Below are 17,501 nucleotides of genomic sequence, written 5' to 3'. Positions count from 1 at the left end.
TGGGATAGGGGTATCACAAAGCCGCTACTATAAAAGGATGGATCTCTTATTTGTACATCACCAAGTTGAAAGCAATACAAAGTATTCTCAAAGCTCTCTTGTGTTCTTACTTAAGCACTTGCACACACACTTGTGTTATAAAGATTGTTTTGCTAGTATTCACAAGGGACGAAGTTAATGAGAAAATGCCGCACGAGAACTTAGAAGCGCTAAGTCCATGACATGGTGCCCATTGTTTCCCAGTACCATAGGATGTCGGGTAACATTTCTGTATATATCTATTCTATTCTATTATATAAAAGATGAGCCTATTATAATAACTATCTTTGGGGACTCCAAAATATCTTATTTCATGATTACTCTTCCTATCCACTATCCCACTCAACTCTCATTCACTTTATTAGGATCTGTTGGGTGGGTGGACTGTTATGATATCACTAGTTAAGATCGGTCGAGGGGTGAGTGAAACTGCTTGATAAACTGATATCTCGAAATACTGTAGCAATTGACCCTCGAAACTCTTACATTGGTTAAGTTGAGGTTGGTCAACTGAATCCTTTGCTTCTCGTGTGTCTACGTTAATCGATCAACTCAAAAAGTGTGAAATGAGATCGACTAACAGATTAGAATTTTCGATAAAATAAAATCGTGAGTGGGTGAGAGTGATAAACTAAAAGAACGAAACACAAGAGTTTGTTTTTGGATGTTCGGAGATTTCAAATATTCCTACGTCACCCTTATTCCACCTCAGAAGGATTCACTCTAGAAGATTTTAACTATTACAATCGGCTTACAACAGCCCACTCCAAGACTAGGACTTACACACAATTGTCTATTTCAGAACTCCTAGACACTCAAGAACTCAGCCCTCGACTGATTCTTGTTACAACAAGATTTGCAGCACCTCAACTGATAACACTTAAATTACAACACTTGTTACAACTCTACATTTAGCACCAATTTGATCCTCACTGAAATGATATGGTTGAATTGTGTGCTTGTGTTCTTCGACTATGATAATAAGCTTTGAAGTGCTTCTGCTCTTTTCTCGACTGAGTGTTTGAGTTGGTAAAATGCAAGAATTCAGTGTACCTCTGATGAATTCAATATATGTGCGACAATTCTTAATGAGTTGGAAGTGATTTCTGATGCCCCTGATGAGTATTTATACTTGACGGGCAATGACTCTTTCAAATTCAAATCAAAGTCGTTAGCTTGTCTTTTTTCGCAAACATTCTCTGACATCCATCGTACACTATTGTGCTCTGAATATGCGGCGTTTAGTCTTGTACGTTTGATCTTATCCACACGGGTTTAAACTGATGAAGCAACCAATCAGTTTGATGGACGATTGAGTTGAGCGTTTAGATAATCTTCGGTTGAGCTTTGATGCAGTTTGGCTTTGATGAACTGACACAGTTTAGCTTATGTGAAACTGATTCAGTTTAGCGCCCTAAACTGAATGCAGTTTAGCTCATTTACTTCAGTTGAACTTTAGTCAATGATCAACTCAGTTGATGTCTTCAATTTAGCTCCGAGACTTGACCATTTCTAATTTGATTCTCCTAGTTGAGTGCGTGCAGTTTACTAATGATTTTGTTTGATCAGTTTCGCAAATATCAAAACTATGTAAAGTTCAACACACTCCATGTTTTGTTTTCTTTAAAAAAAAAAAAAACCTTCGATCTATTTTACACACCCAAGGCATGTGCATTTTTGACTATTATATATTTATATATTGGATCAAAGAAATCATTCCTTGGATCCATTTTTTTTAAAAAAAAATCTTTAAATTAAGAATTTCATTAGATAATCTGATAACTTTTTTATTTTAGAAAAATACTAGAAACACTTTTTTTATTTAAAAAATTTTGAGCAATCGTTGCACGGATTTAAACACTTTATTAATTTTTAAAAAAATTTAACCTTAATAATTTATTTAAAATGTTAACCGGTCAATATTTGACTGGTTCAAGATGAGAGGAAACCCAATTATGTGGAGATCCGAGGAACAGAATTAAAATTTTAAATTTTGTCATAGTAAAATTTTTAAAACTAATTATATTTAATTAAAAAACTAGAAATATACAGTGGAATAGTGGATTTATAATTTATATTATCGATCTATACTATATAATAATAATAATAATAATAATAATAATAATAATATATAATCACTCTGATCGCTCGGTTCGGTTTTTGGTTTTCAATTTCGGTTTTAGAAATATGTAATCCGATATCCAAACCGTTTTTCTTCGGTTCGATTCGATTTTTTTACCATTGGGTTATTTCGGTCTTTTATTTTTGTTTTGATTTTGATAAAATTATTTTTTGTAACATAAACTATTTATGCACGTGCATGACATGCGAATTTTCGCGTGCGTGGATTACTAGTATAAAATTCAACTCTAATTATGCTCACCAAACTATTGATTATTTATCTAATCACACAAAATATATCCCATCATAACCGATGAACAACAGGAAAATAATTTTAAAGTGGTCAATCAAATGCTTTAACTCCAAATACGAAAGAAAATACAAGAGAAAAAAGTTTCTCAATTATCACAGACGGTGAATAATTTGCTTGCTAGAAAACAATCTAGCACAAAATGTACAAAATGTAGTCGTCACCAGAGTAAAAGTTTCCTCATAGTACTTCTGGACTCCATAATATATATGTTCTAGTCCTCTATTTCTACTTCGGATGAAGAAAATGATTCGAACACAATTAGGATCAACCATGAGGATCGGCCCCATCTGTTTCTGGTGAGACAATCTTGATCTAAAAGTTTAAGACATCTGCAGTAAATAAAATATATACTGATCACGCTTAAATACTAAGTACATGTCTTGTATATAAGATGGAATGGAATAGATATTAATTAGTAGAAGTAATGTACAAGTTATAATAATCTCAAAATTAATGTTAGGAAATGTAAAAATGAAAATGCATTACCTTCCAATTGCATGTCCATCAGTCAGCAGACACAAAAGAACCATATGGACAACCATAACCAGCTGCTTCTCTAGTGATAAGAAGCCTGTGATCAGTTTGAGTCATCGTGGCATCTCGGCTAATTCGAGGACGGACCGAGTAATATTGACAACTTCCAAAATTTGCATCATAAACTTTTTCTTCAAAGTAGCCTGGGTTGTTTGACGCATAAGGTATGGGAGCAAGATAAGGAACATGTTGATAACGCATTGCAGGCGGCGGGGTCGATGACGATCCAACCTCGTGCATCACGGCCATATTCGAAGGTCCTGTACTGTTTCGTGGAGCATCAACGAGTGAAGAATACATTTCAGTATTTTGTCTATCACAAAATGGCGCAAAGTCCATAAATCCTGCTAGAGATGGCTGGATTGACGATCCCAAGTTTTGCTGTTTCTGCATATCCTCGGCTAATTTCGATGGTTGGTTTTGCTGTGCAGGAGCGATTAATGCTAAAGCCTGGTGCCCTGTAAGATTGACATATATGCTAGATAATATATATTTGCATGAAACATCTTCATGTGGAGTTATTGATTGAATATATATAATTGTAGATATATATATAGTATTTGCATGAATCATCTTACATGTGGATATTGAAGACATGATAAGGGATATAATTTTCAAATCCAACAATATTATTCATCCAAACAACTAAATGGATTTGTGATCCAAAACTTCAAATTCCACCATCTAAATGCAACCTAAAAACATTTGATAAGCGGTTTTGTTTTGAAGGCATTCCAAGAGTTCTAGTAAAAGAAAAGCATCCCACGAGCATAACAAATTACAATTTTATGTAGTAAGATTAATTCACATATCTGTAAGGAATTATGTTCCAAAAATAATATTTTTGTAATTATGAAATTATTATTAAATAATTTATAATCAATGGAATCTAAACAATATATCATAATGTAAAAGTAATTTCTAATTTATAATATCTCTTGATGTCCTTACAAATACGTAGTAATAGAAGTAGGCAATTTAAGTTATTTTTTTAGAAACACATTTTGTAAGAAACTAAATTTAATCCTTGGTGTTAATATATTACCAAAGCACTTTAATGCATATCGTATTTTAAGTTTCAGCATCAAAGAGACAAGTCTATATAAGATCGTTATATTTGAGTCTTGAATTTGACAGTACCTAACGTTAGAGGGACTAAAAGTCATCGGTTAATATTAATATATTATCTTGATATTTATATATAAGCAATCAAAAGGCACAGAGGTATATATAGATAAGAAAATTGTCTTACAATTTAAGTAAGGAAATGTAACCCCTGATAATGCCATCACTCGCATCCGGCTCACCTGATCTGCAATCAAGATATTGAATTTCCGTATTTGTTGCATACACACCAATCTAACATAATAAGCCCGGAAAAATTCTCCATTTTCCTCTTCAATCCGATTCCAAACTGTAACACGTGAAACATCATACTAATTAAAATTGCATCATCTTCACCATTTCATTATTAATATATTTAAACCTAGCTAGGACATCATGAAACATACATGGTTTATTTCGATTAATTATGTTAATTTAATTAATTTCGAATTACAGAGGAATGATTAGAGTAGTACTTGTTTCGGTTAAGTCCGGATGGATCTCGTGATGAAGCTGGAGATCATTCTTACACTCTGATTTGTTCATGTAAATCTGGATACATCCCTCTATACGATCTTGCACCTGAAATTAATACCAACAAGTTAGGTATAAATCTTGAGAATAATAAAGATTTGGAAATATATAATTGGGAAAATTGCTTTTTTGGTCCAGTATGTTTGTCATTTTGCGATTTTAGTCCTTTATATTTTCAGATTTCAGTTTTAGTCCGCTAACTTTATTTTTTTGGCAATTTTAATCTTTTTTTTTTCCGACATGGCGCTGACGTGACACCAATTCAGTGCTGATGTGGAGCTGACGTGTACAGTGTCACATAAGCATTTTCGAATAAAAAAGACCGAAATTGCCAAAAATTGGAGCATGCAGGACCAAAACTGAAATATAAAAACATAGAGAACCAAAATCGCAAATTGACAAACATTAAACATACATAACCAAATTTGCAATTTTTCCAATATAATTTCAAGTTTCAAGTCTTCGCAATATAAGTACTCAGAAGTTAAAAAGAGATATCCAAATTATATATATATACTTAGTATAATAATTAATAAATACACACTCATCGATCCGAGACGACCTTGTACTTACTTGATCGATAACTCGAAGCATGTGGGCTCGGCTGTATTCCGCACCCAGACACATCTTTCCTGAATCAAACATTTTTCATGAAATTATTATAAGATTCAACCACCAAAACATAAACATATTTGTTCACCCCATATAATTTCACTAAAGAACACATGAATCAGCGAAAAAGATATATATTTATATCTTCTAAAAAAATTAAATCAACCATTGAAATACGGCCGGGTAGTTGCATCTGTCCTCTTGGTTAATTTTTAGTTTGTTAGCCTACAAATTTACAATAATAGCACTCTCATCCAATAAAAAATCATTTTGGAAATTTTATAGCTCGATCCCTGAAAACATGACCTACATAATATTGTAACAAGCATGATCCCAGTCAAAAAAATTGAAAAAAAAATCTTGAATCATTCATACGAAAAATTCATTCTCATTCAAGAGTGCAAAAAAGTATTCTTCAGGATATAGTAGCGCAAAGAAAGCTTTTTCAAACAAGAATCCGTAAACCTAAAGGAAGAAAACGACAGCCAACAAGGAAAAAAAAAATGAAAAGAAAAAAAGATGACCGATAATCCGCCATGAACATGTGATGCAAACGTAAAAAAGACACCGTGACGAATAAAAGAATCAAAACCCGGAAACATATATATTTCACTCACCGATCGAAGCTGATTAGCTTTGAAAGTTAGGGTTAAAATGAAGAGTATTGCGAGTGCGTTAGATATATATATAATAGCAAGTGTTTGAGTTGAGAGGGAGACTGGATAAAAGCATCAGAAATCCAGCTATATTCCCGCAGTTACCAGGAAAATCGGAGGTAGTGTTTTGTTGTTTTGTTTTTTATTATGTGACAAGTTAACAGATTAAAATTTGAAATTGTTTTTTTTTTTTGAAAAAAAAAAAATTGGATATCATTTATTATTTTTTAGGAATAAATAATCATTTAATTTGTTTTAAATTATTCATATATCTCTAGTAATAATTAATTTCAATTAAACTTTTAACATTTTGTAAGAATTCTATTGCTTTTTGGCATACGATGCATACATAAATATTAATACTTTTTTGTATTTGATAAATTTCATGTAAAAAATATATATTATTTGATGATGTCGGAATTTTACCTCGGGTTCGGTCTGGTAGAATTGATCCTCCAACTCCTTTATAAAGCAGGTCAGGTCGGGTACCAGTGAACTCTGCACAAGCAATAGCTAGGTCAAGGGGCGCCGAAGGTGTTTTCGGCTTGACCCCTCCGATGCCTAAGTTAGTTAGTGTCTTGAAGACAGAGGCTATGATTAATACGAAAACAAGAGAGTATGGGTGCGTGAATAATGAGAGTGAATGTGTGATGAATAGTGAATAGTGAGTAACGAATGAACACAACCATAACAGTACGTACCTGTATTTATAGGAAAAAGTAGAGTAAGTTACCTAGTCGAATTATAACATGTCCTAGAGTAGGACTCTTCATTCATTGGTCCGCCCTTGAGTTTATCCCTATCTCATTCATATCTGTGCAATGGTCAAGCTTTTCTTCAATGTATTCGAGTCTCACTTGAACTAGAAAACATACCAAGCCCATTGGGCCCCAGCTCGGGTCGGCCCATTAACAGCAGCCCAGGTCTTGGCACGCCCTAACAGGTAGAAAACTGGGCTGGACCTTATATATAATAATAATCCAATAATTGGGCCAACCCTCTTAAACCCATAATAAACGGGTCCAGGTAAAATAATTTCCCGGGGTATCAATAGTACATCCCTAACTGGTTTAAAAGAAGAATGAATTTAGACCAAGAATGCAGTCCGGGCCCCGAACTACCCATGCTTCATTCGAACAGCTCAGAATTGAATTCATGCGATGTGTTTCTTTTAGACGGTCCAGATCAGGATCCGCGTGATGTGCTTTTTACGAACGGCCCAGATGTCTTAGGACGGTTCACCTTCCAAAGCTGAGACGGCCCTAACTTGTCCCGTCCCGAGCCGTAGATCGAGATAACAAATCAACGGCCGAGATCAATTAATTACTCCTATAAATAGGTAAGTAAAAAATTTTGTTTTTTTACCTTTTACTCTTGTACTGTTACGCTGCCAAGATTTTGAGAGCTCGCCCGACCCGGACAGCGTACGACCAACCTGCTAATATCATTCCCGAGCTACACCTACTGCAGTCCTTCCATTTGTAAGTCTTACCTCCCTTTCATTAGGTTTAGTTAATGTCGTCCCCCGAGGAGACTTCTGTTAGGGAAATAGTAGCATTCGTTGAAGCACCCAACTCTCCCTTTAATAACCCCGAGCCCTCCGATTCCGATAATCCAAGCTCAGAGCTGGATTTATCGGAGACTCGAGAGGAAAAATTAAAGCGACTACACAGACTCAGGTTGGATGAGGCCCGATTATCTGCCAAGGGAAAACAATGGTATGAGGTACTGGCCTCCCATCTAAGTCCAGACCTGGGTCCCCTCATTATGGAGAGATCGGGCATGCCCGATTCATATGATCTTACAATTCCGAGCCGTAAAGACCGGGCTCACAGACCTCCCCTTAACTTTTTGAGCTTCAGCCTAGACCAAATCAAGATGGGTCTAAGATTTCCCGTCCCGAGCTGCGTATCCTATCTGTGTTAATATTTTTGCGTGTGTCCAAGTCAATTATCCCCGAACTCTTTTAGTTCGATCTTATCATTAGGTGTCCTCTTCTATTTCTTTCGAATTCCATTAGACATAGGAAATTTTTTCTTTTTCCTGCAAATTAAGAAAACTGCCCCGGGCCGTTTTTATATTTCCATGCGACCTGAATACCCATTTTTGAGAGGTAAGCCTAGCTCACATAAGGGCTGGACAAACAGATATTTCTTTGTTAAACCAAACTAGCCCTGGGAGTGTCGGTCCAATTGGGCTATGAATTTTACAACTCCTGAACCCCCAGCTCTGCCCACTCATGACTTCACCAACTTTATCAACACAATGTCCGTGCAAACCTTTGATATTGAGAGCCTGATTGAGGAGGATATGCTCTGTCATTATGGCTTCAGTGGGAAGGGAGTAGAGATCCACGGGGATGTAGGTAGTACCCCTGTACCCGTACTACCTTTATTTAACTTTTTTTCAATATATTTATTTGTTGTATTTCTACTTGTTCAGGCGACAGGATCAGATCTGCCACCATGCCTGCTAATTTCAGAGCTGCTCTAAAGAATCTGAAGAGGAAGAAGACAGAAGATAGTGAGGCTAGCACTCATCCCGAGCCTCATCCTACTGAACAACCCAAGAAGAAAATCTCCAAGACCAAGGAAAAACCCAGCACTGATCTTCCCGAGCTTCAGCAGCCGCCTATTGTTTCCTCGTCCCGAGCTCGTGGCAAGGAACCAGTATTGGAGTTCGGATCCCTACCTGATACTGAGCCTCAAAGAATGCCCGATCAGCCCGGGGTCCCAGATATGTCATTTTTCTCAAAGCCCGACCCCCAAGGGTGCCTGGGCATAATGCAGAACTTAATTTCCCGCTCTGACTTAAAAATCCTACAAGGGGTGCCAATTTTGGAAGCCGAACAGAACTTTGCTTTGGCATCCCTGCATGTATATTACTTTTTAATTTTATAACTTGTACACCGAGCTGGTATTTATCCTTGTATATTATCATAGGCTTTAGCTTGGGGAGGGGAGATCACTAGCCAAGCTTTCAAAACCCGAGAGGAGCATGCCCTGAACCAGGAGGCTTTTGTGGCTCGGATCTTTGAACTCACGCGGAAGACCCGTGATATGAAAAAGGAATATGAGGAAGAACAGGCCGGGATGCGGGCTGAGATTGAGTCCTATCGTACTGCCCTGGAAGCTGCCAATACTAAAATTGCCGAGCTGGAGGTGGAAAAAGTCGAATCAGAGAGCCAAGCACGGGCCCTGACCAAAGAATTAGAGATTGCCAAGGAGGTCGGGAAGAATGAGTTCATGAACTCCGCGGACTTTGCTAACGCGGTAGCTGAGAAGGCGACTACCTTTTTTGATGAGGGTTTCAAGGGATGTCTAGCCCAGTTCAGGGCTAATGGGTACTCAGAGACCGAACACCCTGCCCTTTTCCTGGACTGCACTAAGGCTCTTGACGACATGCCTGATGAAGATTCGGAGGAGGCCGAGCCAGAAAAAACAACAGATCCCGACCCGAACTCAAAGCCACAAGATTCCTCCGCCCCTTGATTTTTCTGCTATGAACAAAAACTTGATTCGTGTTATAGACCCTGCGTGGTCATTGATTTTGTTTGTTGCCCAGGTAGGGCTGATACAATGCTACTGTTTTTCATGAATGAATATTTTTGTTCAATTCGGGTTTCCCCAATGATACGCGTATTATAACTTTCCTGCTAAAGTCGTCTGACCAAATTTTACTATGTAACCCATTAATGTCCGACCTATTTATACCAGGTCTGGCCGAATGCTAGTCAATACAACTTATTAAAGCCCGATCTGCATGTGCCTGGACTGACCAAATCGAGCCAATTTTAAATATTTGAAGGCCCGAACTACATGTGCCCGGACTGATTAAATGAAAATCAAGCCACAATTTATCAAGTGAATCATTAAAACCCAACCTACATGTACCCGGACTGGATGAATGAAAATCAAATTCATTATATCATTAAAGCCCGACCTACACGTGCCCGGACTGGTTGAATGAAAATTAGTACATTTTATAAGCTCTTTAAGCTCTATTGCAATCCTCGAGATTGAATCATACTTGGATTTTTAATTACAAACAAAAATGTGGGTTATTTGACCTCAGTCCTGCTTATTACTGAATTTGAGTTCCAGACCTGTCTGGCTTTGAATTTCACTGATGTGGGCCACTGAAGTGGATTTTGAGTGCCAGACCTGTCTGGGCTTTTGAATTCCACTAATGTGGTCCTTGAGTGCCAGACCTGCCTGGGCTTTGAGTTCCACTGATGTGGGCCACTGAGGTGGACTTTGTGCGCCAAACCTGCCTGGGCTTTTGAGTTCCACTAATGTGGTCCTTGAGTGTCAGACCTGCCTGGGCTTTGAGTTCCACTAATATGGTCCTTGAGTGCCAGACCTGTCTGGGCTTTGAGTTCCACTGATGTGGGCCACTGAGGTGGACTTTGTGCGCCAGACCTGCCTGGGCTTTTGAGTTCCACTAATGTGGTCCTTGAGTGCCAGACCTGCCTGGGCTTTGAGTTCCACTAATGTGGTCCTTGAGTGCCAGACCTGCCTGGGCTTTGAGTTCCACTAATGTGGTCCTTGAGTGCCAGACCTGTCTGGGCTTTAAGTTCCACTGATGTGGGTCACTGAGGTGGACTTTGAGTAAAGGATGTTACCAAAAATCACAGGTTGTTCCATAAAACATAACTGACTCTTGCAACATTCAACAACAAAATTGACGCTAAAACAGGACTGGCCCTGATCAAAACAGGACTGACTGTAATGCAAAAAGACTTGGCTGGTTAAGAACCAGCTTAGTAAGATATAAATAATATGACGAGACCTGAGCTGAGCTACTAGGGATAGTATTTTTTCAAGTGCTGAGCATTCCATGGCCTTTTACCCTTTTTCCTTAGGCATCTTCTAAGTAATATGCAGCTATTCCAGCTTTTCCTATCACTTTAAATGGGCCTTCATACTTGGCCTCTAGCTTTCCTCTTTCCCCTGGATATTGTATCTTTCGCATAACCAGGTCTCCCTCCTGGAAAACCTTAGGGTATACTCTTTTGTTGTAGGCCTGGGTCATTCGCTTGCGATAGGATGCGAGCCTAATTGCAGCTCGGGACCTGTGCTCTTCAAGTAAGTCCAAATCCATTGCTCGCAGTTCTTGATTGTTTGGCCCATATGCCATTATCCTAGCACTCTCTTGTCCAATTTCTGCTGGGAGAACAGCTTCAGTCCCATACACCATACTGAAAGGAGTTTCACCCGTATCGGATCGAGTTGTAGTTTGATAAGACCACAATATGGAAGGGAGTTCGTCCACCCACTTGCCCTTGGCTGCATCCAGTCTTGTCTTAAGAGCCTGAACTATCGTTCTGTTAGTAACTTTGACCTGTCCATTCCCTTGCGGGTATGCTACAAAGGTGAAAACTTGTTCGATCTTCATTTCTTGACACCATGCTCGGACTTTGGATCCACAGAACTGTCTTCCATTGTCTGATGCTAACCTGCAAGGGATCCCGAAGCGGCACACTATATTTTTCCATAGAAAATTGAGCACTTCATTCTCTATAATTTTTGTCAGGGGCTCAGCTTCCACCCATTTGGAAAAGTAATCGACTGCGACCAACAAAAACTTCCTTTGCCCCGTGCTAACAGGGAATGGCCCTACAATATCCATCCCCCACTGATCAAAAGGACAAGCAGACACTACTGCCTTCATATATTCTGCGGGTCTCCACTATAAGTTAGCATGTCTCTGGCAATTATAACACGAATGAACCAGATCTGAAGAGTCCTTCCGCATAGTAGGCCAAAAGAAACCAGCAAGAAGGGCTTTCCGAGCCAGGGCAAGACTACCTAGATGACTTCCGCAAGAGCCTTCATGAATTTCCCGTAATACATAATTTGCTTCGTCGGGACCTAAACACTTTAACAAAGGTTGAGAGAAGAATCTTTTGAACAGAATTTGATCTATCATGACTGATAAGTGCATTTTGTATGCATTAGTTTGAGATATTTTTATGTTAATTTTGTGTGCATTCATATTGTTTTTATGTGTTTTAGTTCATGTGTGTGTATTTCACTCTCCCGGTTAATTTTGTAGGAAAATGGATTTTTGAAAAGTTAATTACGGAGCAGCTTTGGTCGAAAAATCATATTTAATTTTAGAGAGATCCAAATCTGATCTCCACTGTTCAGAATAAAGTTCAAGATGTTTTGAAGCTGCTGTCCAAATTTCAAGTCAATCCGACGGTTAGAACTCAAGATATGAATTTTTCAAATTTGTCGCTCGGAGCAGGTTGAAAGTTGCGCTGATGGTGAGTGTTGTAGCGCGATTGCACTTGAGTTTGGCGCTAGGAAGAGTGCTAACGCGCTTAGAAGAAGGAGTTTGGCGCTATAAAGAGTGCTAACGCGCTAAGGAAGGGCGTAAGGAAGTCTGTGCATGAGTTTTTTGGGCAGAAACATACTCGCTCGAGCGAGAGCTTGTGCTCGCTCGAGCGAGCAAGACGGGAGCAGAAATCCTCGGAACAGAGAGTCTCTCGCTCGAGTGAGAGGTTGTGCTCGCTCGAGCGAGATGTCGGGAATCAGAAAAAATCAGAATTTTAGAAATTAAAAAGTCTTATTTTACGGGCTATTTTTCATGGGCTTTTTAAACTCATATTTAAGGGACTTATTCAGACGTGAGAAAGGGGTTCCAACACGCAGAGAACACAGACAAGAGGCGAGAGGTGGCTACGGGCGTGGAGATTGAAGACGCTCCATCAGAGTTTTTTTTTCTTTTCTTTCTTAATTTTTTTTTACTATTGTTTTCAATTATTGAGTAGTTTATTTTCAACCAAGACGGCGTGATTGGGCCGAACAAATTCATGTAGAAAACTTGGATGTTTGTTTGGGATTTTTCAGAGTTGATTTTGTTTTATTGATTGTCAGATTTATATTTGTCTTGTGAATAGTCCGATCAACTGTTTGCTTGCATGTTAATCGATTCCAAGTCGACAGAGGAGGTTTCGATTTTGATCACTTTGATAATCAACATATTGTAAAACCGACTAGAAATAGAATTCGGTTTCAGTGTGCGGTTTGGGTGCAAACTGAATTTTCATAAATATTTAATGCATTCAAATTTGATTAGAATTACGAAAGATTAGTTCATCAATATTTGAATAGGTTTGATTGTTCTAGAAATAGTCCTTTGAACAAATTAGGAGAATTCCCGTGAATTAAGATTAAATCTGAGTCTTGAATCGACTACATGTTACATGATTTGTTCGGTACCAACGTGTATCTTGGTTGTCTTTGTTTTAATTATTTTTATCTTCAGTTATTTTTATTCTTATTTCTTAAGCAGTTTTTATTTTATTTAAATCAAATTGCTTTTTATTATTTTGTCTAGATTAAAAAAAATAATTAATTCTTGAGAATTGACAACAGTCCCTGTGGGATCGATACTTGGATTCTCAGTCCACTTTACTATTACTTGACCTGGTACGCTTGCCAGTAGATTTATATCACACCGATTTAGCCGGTTAATGACGAAACGAAGTGCCCTTCGTTTTATCTCCTTAGCTTTTTTATTATCAATTGGTAATTCTTTCGTGGTTAGATATTTGTGTAGATCATATCTCCAATCCCCTTTTGGAACTTGAGTTAGCATATCATCAAGAGTTTCCAGCTGAGATACGAGCGCCCGACCTGCAACAATGGGGTCAGGTCGTTCACTCAAGGCACTGGCTAAGAGAGCCAAATGGTCGTCCTTGATGTTCTCAGCTCGGGGGATGATCTCCAAGTTCAGTTCAGTGAATCCTTCCTTGGCTTTGTCTAATGCCTTGGCATATTTCCTCATCTTATCATCTTTGATCTCAAACTTTCCGTTGCTCTGCTGAATAGCTAATTGGGAATCAGAATACAGAGTAGCCCGAGAAATACCCAGATTCTGTGCTGCCTTGAGTCCAAGTAATAATGCCTCATATTCTGCTTCGTTGTTAGAAGCTCTAAAGTCCAATCTAATTGAGATATTTGTTTCTTCACCCCAAGGTGAAATAATCACGACTCCAGCTCCCCCCTGATTGACATGATGACTCATCTACAAAAAAATTCCAAAGTTCCTCTTGTTCTAACTGAACTGTCTCTGCTAAAAAGTCTGCTAAGGCTTGAGATTTTATGGCTGTCTGAGGCTCAAATTTTATGTCGTACTCACTAAACTCTGTAATCCACCTGATAAGTCTCCCCGATGCATCTGGATTAGTTGCAATTTTTCCCAGAATGCTATTGGTGAGTACGGTGATAGGGTGCAAGAGAAAATAAAGCCTTAATTTTCTCGCTGTGATGACCAGAGCTAGAGCAAGCTTTTCCTGAGTTAGGTAATTGAGCTCGGGTCCCTTCAAGGCGTGACTGGTTGATGATTCATTTCGTCTTTTTTGACAAGGACCAAACTGGTTGCTCGAGGAGTAACAGCCAGATAGAGGAACAACTCTTCCCCTTGAGTAGGCTTATTCAGGACAGGCAATTGCTTTAAGTAGGTTTTTAAATCCTGAAAAGCCTTTTCACTTTCATCGCTCCATTCAAAATCTTTCGTCTTTCGCAGTGCTTTAAAGAAAGGTAGGCTTTTGTCTGCCGATCTGCTTATAAATCGAGTCAGTGCTGTAATTCTTCCTGTTAATCTTTGTACTTCCTGTATATTCTTAGGGGAGCTCATATAAATGATGGCTTGAACTTTTTCTGGATTAGCTTCGATTTCCCTTCTTGTAACCATGTATCCCAGAAATTTTCCAGCCCGAACTCCAAAGGTGCACTTGCTAGGGTTTAGCTTCAGTTGATAATTTTTCAGCGTCTGGAATGTTTGAGCCAGGTCAGTAATAAACTGGTCGGCCGTGCGGGTCTTGACCAGGATATCATCAACGTAGACTTCAATATTCTTTCCAATTTGTTGCTCGAATACTTTGTCCATTAATCTTTGGTATGTTGCCCCGGCATTTTTGAGTCCAAACGGCATGACCACATAGCAATAAGTTCCTGTTGATGTGACAAAACTCACCTTGTCTTTGTCCTCTTTTGCTAAGGGAATTTGGTGATACCCTTGGTAGGCATCCAAAAAGCTGAGTAATTCATGCCCTGCAGTTGAATCGACAAGCTGATCGATTCTAGGTAGGGGGTAGCAATATTTAGGGCATGCTTTATTCAAATCTCGAAAATCTACACACATACGCTATTTTCCCGTAGATTTCGGGAATAAGACCATGTTAGACAACCAGGTCGGGAAGTGGATTTCTTCAATATGCCCAGCCCTGAGTAACTCGTCCACCTGCTCCTTTATTACTACATCTTTTTCAGGACCGAAGTGCCTTTTCTTTTGAATAATAGGGCGACAGCCCTTTATTACATTGAGCTTGTGCTCTGCTACTTCCCGATGGACCCCTACCAGGTCTGAAACTGACCATGCAAAAACATCTTTATTTTTTTCCAAGCATTCCAATAAGGTTTGCTTTAACTGTGCTTCAAGGGTGCAAGCAATTTTTACCATCCCCGAAGGAGGGCAGATCATGATTTCCTCAATTTCTTCTTCTGCGGTGACAACTGTGTCTTCTATCAGGTTGAATTTTTCCATGCTAGAAAGTCCAGGTCTGACAAATCTATCAGTCCTGGTCACCTTTTGTTCTATTCTGACCTCCTCCACATAGCATTTGCGAGCAATAACTTGATCACCTTGTACTTCACCGATCTCATTACCCACTGGGAACTTTATTTTCTGATGCAGAGCTGATGCGATGGCCATGAAAGTGGTCATGGAAGGTCTACCCAGTATGGAGTTATAGGCAGACAGAGCATCTACTATAATAAAGCTCACAATCCTGGTCTTGCGACTGTTGCCTTTCCCAAGAGTTAGGGGTAGATGTACTAACCCAACAGGCCGGATTGCATGACCCGTGAAACCAAAGAGTGATGTAACGACGGGCTCCATTTTGTACTGTCCCAGGTCCATTTGATTGATAGCTTCTTGGAATAGAACATTGACAGAACTGCCTGAATCCACAAATATTCGGGCCACATCGTAATTCGCGACCATGGCCCTTATTACCAATGCATCATTATGGTTGCTAGAAACCCCTTTTAAATCTTCCGGCCCAAAAGAGAGGGTCGGGCCAGTGTTGACAGTTTGATTGTCAATCTCCATATTTATTAATTTTTGGCTGCTAGTTTTCCTAGTTCGATTGGAATCTCCATCAGTAGGGCCTCCAAAAATCATGTTGATAATTCCTCGAGCAGGCGGGGCCGGTCTTTGATGAGCTCGGTCATCCCTGGGCTGGTCTTGATTTGGATGATTGAAGTCTTCTTGGGGGAGGAACAGTCCTGGCTCTTTGTCTTGACCTTCCTCCCTGTCCCCTGTTCGGACGATACCCCTCTTGACGGGTCAATATATTTTTTAATTCAGAGTGTTGCTGTATTATCCTTTCAATCTCTTGATCTAATTGACGACAGTTCTCCGTAGTGTTCCCATACTCATTATGAAAGTGACAATATTTATCTGATTCCCTATTCCGAGGTCCCTTCTCAGTCCATGGAGGCCTTTGCGTGAGTTTCCGATCGTCACAAATTTGAAGAGCTCGGACTTTGCTCATGCGCAAAGGAGTGAAAGAGGTGAATTCTCCCAATAGTGCGGGTCGGAATGGCTGTCCCATCCTGGAATTACTGCTCGGAACCCTATTGTTCTTTGGGCCATGATTTTGTCGTTTGGTGCATAGTTCAAAACATGTTACACTTGGCTACATGGATCTTGCTTGGACTTAGCCCATGTCGCTTTTACCATCGAGCATCTTAGCTTGGCACATTGTGGCAACCTAGGCAATCCTACTCGGCCACTCGAGAAATAAAGATAAGTCTTCTATCATCTTTATTTTTAGCAAACTATTTCTGTTATGACAAATTTAAGATATGTCATAATAAATTTTTTATGTGAAGTCATACGTTTAATTAATCCAATATTATATTGCACATCTATTGCCTTGTATTTTTGTTTGGTATTTTTCTACAGAAATCGGCATGCATTATCGCAATAAGGCCCAATTAATGGCTCAACACTTTATAAGACCGGGTAGGTCCGGCATCACAAAATCATCTCCGGGGGTGGTAAACCAAAATCCTCTTCGGGGGTGTTAAACCAAAATCCTCTGTGGGGGTGTTAAACCAAAATCCTCTCCGGGGGTGTTAAACCCAAACCCACTCCGGTGGTACTCAAAAGCCCGACCAAGCTCGGCACGATGTAAACCCACACCACTCGTGGTTATCTCAAAAGCCCGACCAAGCTCGGCACGATGTAAACCCACGCCACTCGTGGTTATCACAAAAACCCGACCCGATCGGCACGATGTAAACCCACGCCACTCGTGGTTATCTCAAAATCTCGACCAAGTTCGGCACATCCCACGCAATTCATGGTTGACTCAAAAGCCCGACAATCTCGGCACCATGTAAGTTCACTCCGTCACGAATGCTCAAAGAAAATTTCAAACAACCAGAATGTTGTCTTTATGCTCTAAAATATAAATTCAACCACTTAAAAGTTTCTCCTCGTTTCACTCGTCGTCACTTCTCTCCGGGAGGAAGTATTGATGATATGATAAAAACCAAATCATATCT

General features: G+C 39.2%; 3 protein-coding genes across 4 annotated transcripts; all 3 read right to left on the bottom strand.

Annotated features, from left to right (window-relative positions):
• Window positions 1–2,553: 2,553 nt before the first annotated feature.
• Window positions 2,554–5,963, bottom strand: LOC140884591 (uncharacterized). 2 transcript variants are annotated; one of them, XM_073291388.1, is made up of 6 exons: window positions 5,875–5,963; window positions 5,208–5,277; window positions 4,588–4,693; window positions 4,260–4,421; window positions 2,960–3,465; window positions 2,554–2,802 (listed from the first exon to the last, which is right to left on the bottom strand). In XM_073291388.1, the coding sequence occupies exons 3-5, from the start codon at window positions 4,655–4,657 to the stop codon at window positions 2,978–2,980; spliced, it is 720 nt and encodes a 239-aa protein (XP_073147489.1). In that variant the 5' UTR covers window positions 4,658–4,693; window positions 5,208–5,277; window positions 5,875–5,963; the 3' UTR covers window positions 2,554–2,802; window positions 2,960–2,977. The 2 variants fall into 2 exon arrangements, with proteins under 2 accessions (XP_073147489.1, XP_073147488.1); XM_073291387.1 differs by having other exon boundaries at window positions 5,219–5,277.
• A 4,810-nt stretch (window positions 5,964–10,773) lies between these two features.
• Window positions 10,774–13,950, bottom strand: LOC140877383 (uncharacterized). The gene is made up of 3 exons (XM_073280916.1): window positions 13,380–13,950; window positions 11,647–11,786; window positions 10,774–11,550 (listed from the first exon to the last, which is right to left on the bottom strand). Exons 1-3 carry the CDS (start codon window positions 13,948–13,950, stop codon window positions 10,774–10,776), a joined length of 1,488 nt encoding a protein of 495 aa, XP_073137017.1.
• Window positions 13,951–15,072: 1,122 nt separating this feature from the next.
• LOC140877382 (uncharacterized) lies at window positions 15,073–16,038 on the bottom strand. Its single transcript, XM_073280915.1, has one exon. The coding sequence runs from the start codon at window positions 16,036–16,038 to the stop codon at window positions 15,073–15,075; it is 966 nt and encodes a 321-aa protein (XP_073137016.1).
• Between the last annotated feature and the right edge of the window lie 1,463 nt (window positions 16,039–17,501).

This window comes from Henckelia pumila, chromosome 2 (genome assembly GCF_033568475.1).
Source record: "Henckelia pumila isolate YLH828 chromosome 2, ASM3356847v2, whole genome shotgun sequence".
NCBI classification, from domain to species: Eukaryota; Viridiplantae; Streptophyta; class Magnoliopsida; order Lamiales; family Gesneriaceae; genus Henckelia; species Henckelia pumila.
The sequence above is the reverse complement of the archived record's forward strand: the minus strand, read 5'-3'. Positions and strand labels throughout refer to the sequence as shown.

Bases quoted from the DNA above. Each gene is read 5' to 3' on its own strand.
- LOC140884591 (XM_073291387.1), bottom strand. From the start codon at position 5,272: ATGTGTCTGGGTGCGGAATACAGCCGAGCCCACATGCTTCGAGTTATC. The intron at 4,694-5,218 runs GTAAGTACAAGG...TATTAATTTCAG, and splicing joins TGCTTCGAGTTATCGATCAA to GTGCAAGATCGTATAGAGGG. The intron at 3,466-4,259 runs GTAAGACAATTT...TCAATCTTACAG, and splicing joins TACATTTCCTTACTTAAATT to GGCACCAGGCTTTAGCATTA.
- LOC140877383 (XM_073280916.1), bottom strand. From the start codon at position 13,950: ATGAGTCATCATGTCAATCAGGGGGGAGCTGGAGTCGTGATTATTTCA. The intron at 11,787-13,379 runs GTGATATAAATC...TAAAGTGTTTAG, and splicing joins CATTAACCGGCTAAATCGGT to GTCCCGACGAAGCAAATTAT. The intron at 11,551-11,646 runs GTTCATTCGTGT...CCTTTTGATCAG, and splicing joins GGAAGGACTCTTCAGATCTG to TGGGGGATGGATATTGTAGG.
- LOC140877382 (XM_073280915.1), bottom strand. From the start codon at position 16,038: ATGGAGATTGACAATCAAACTGTCAACACTGGCCCGACCCTCTCTTTT.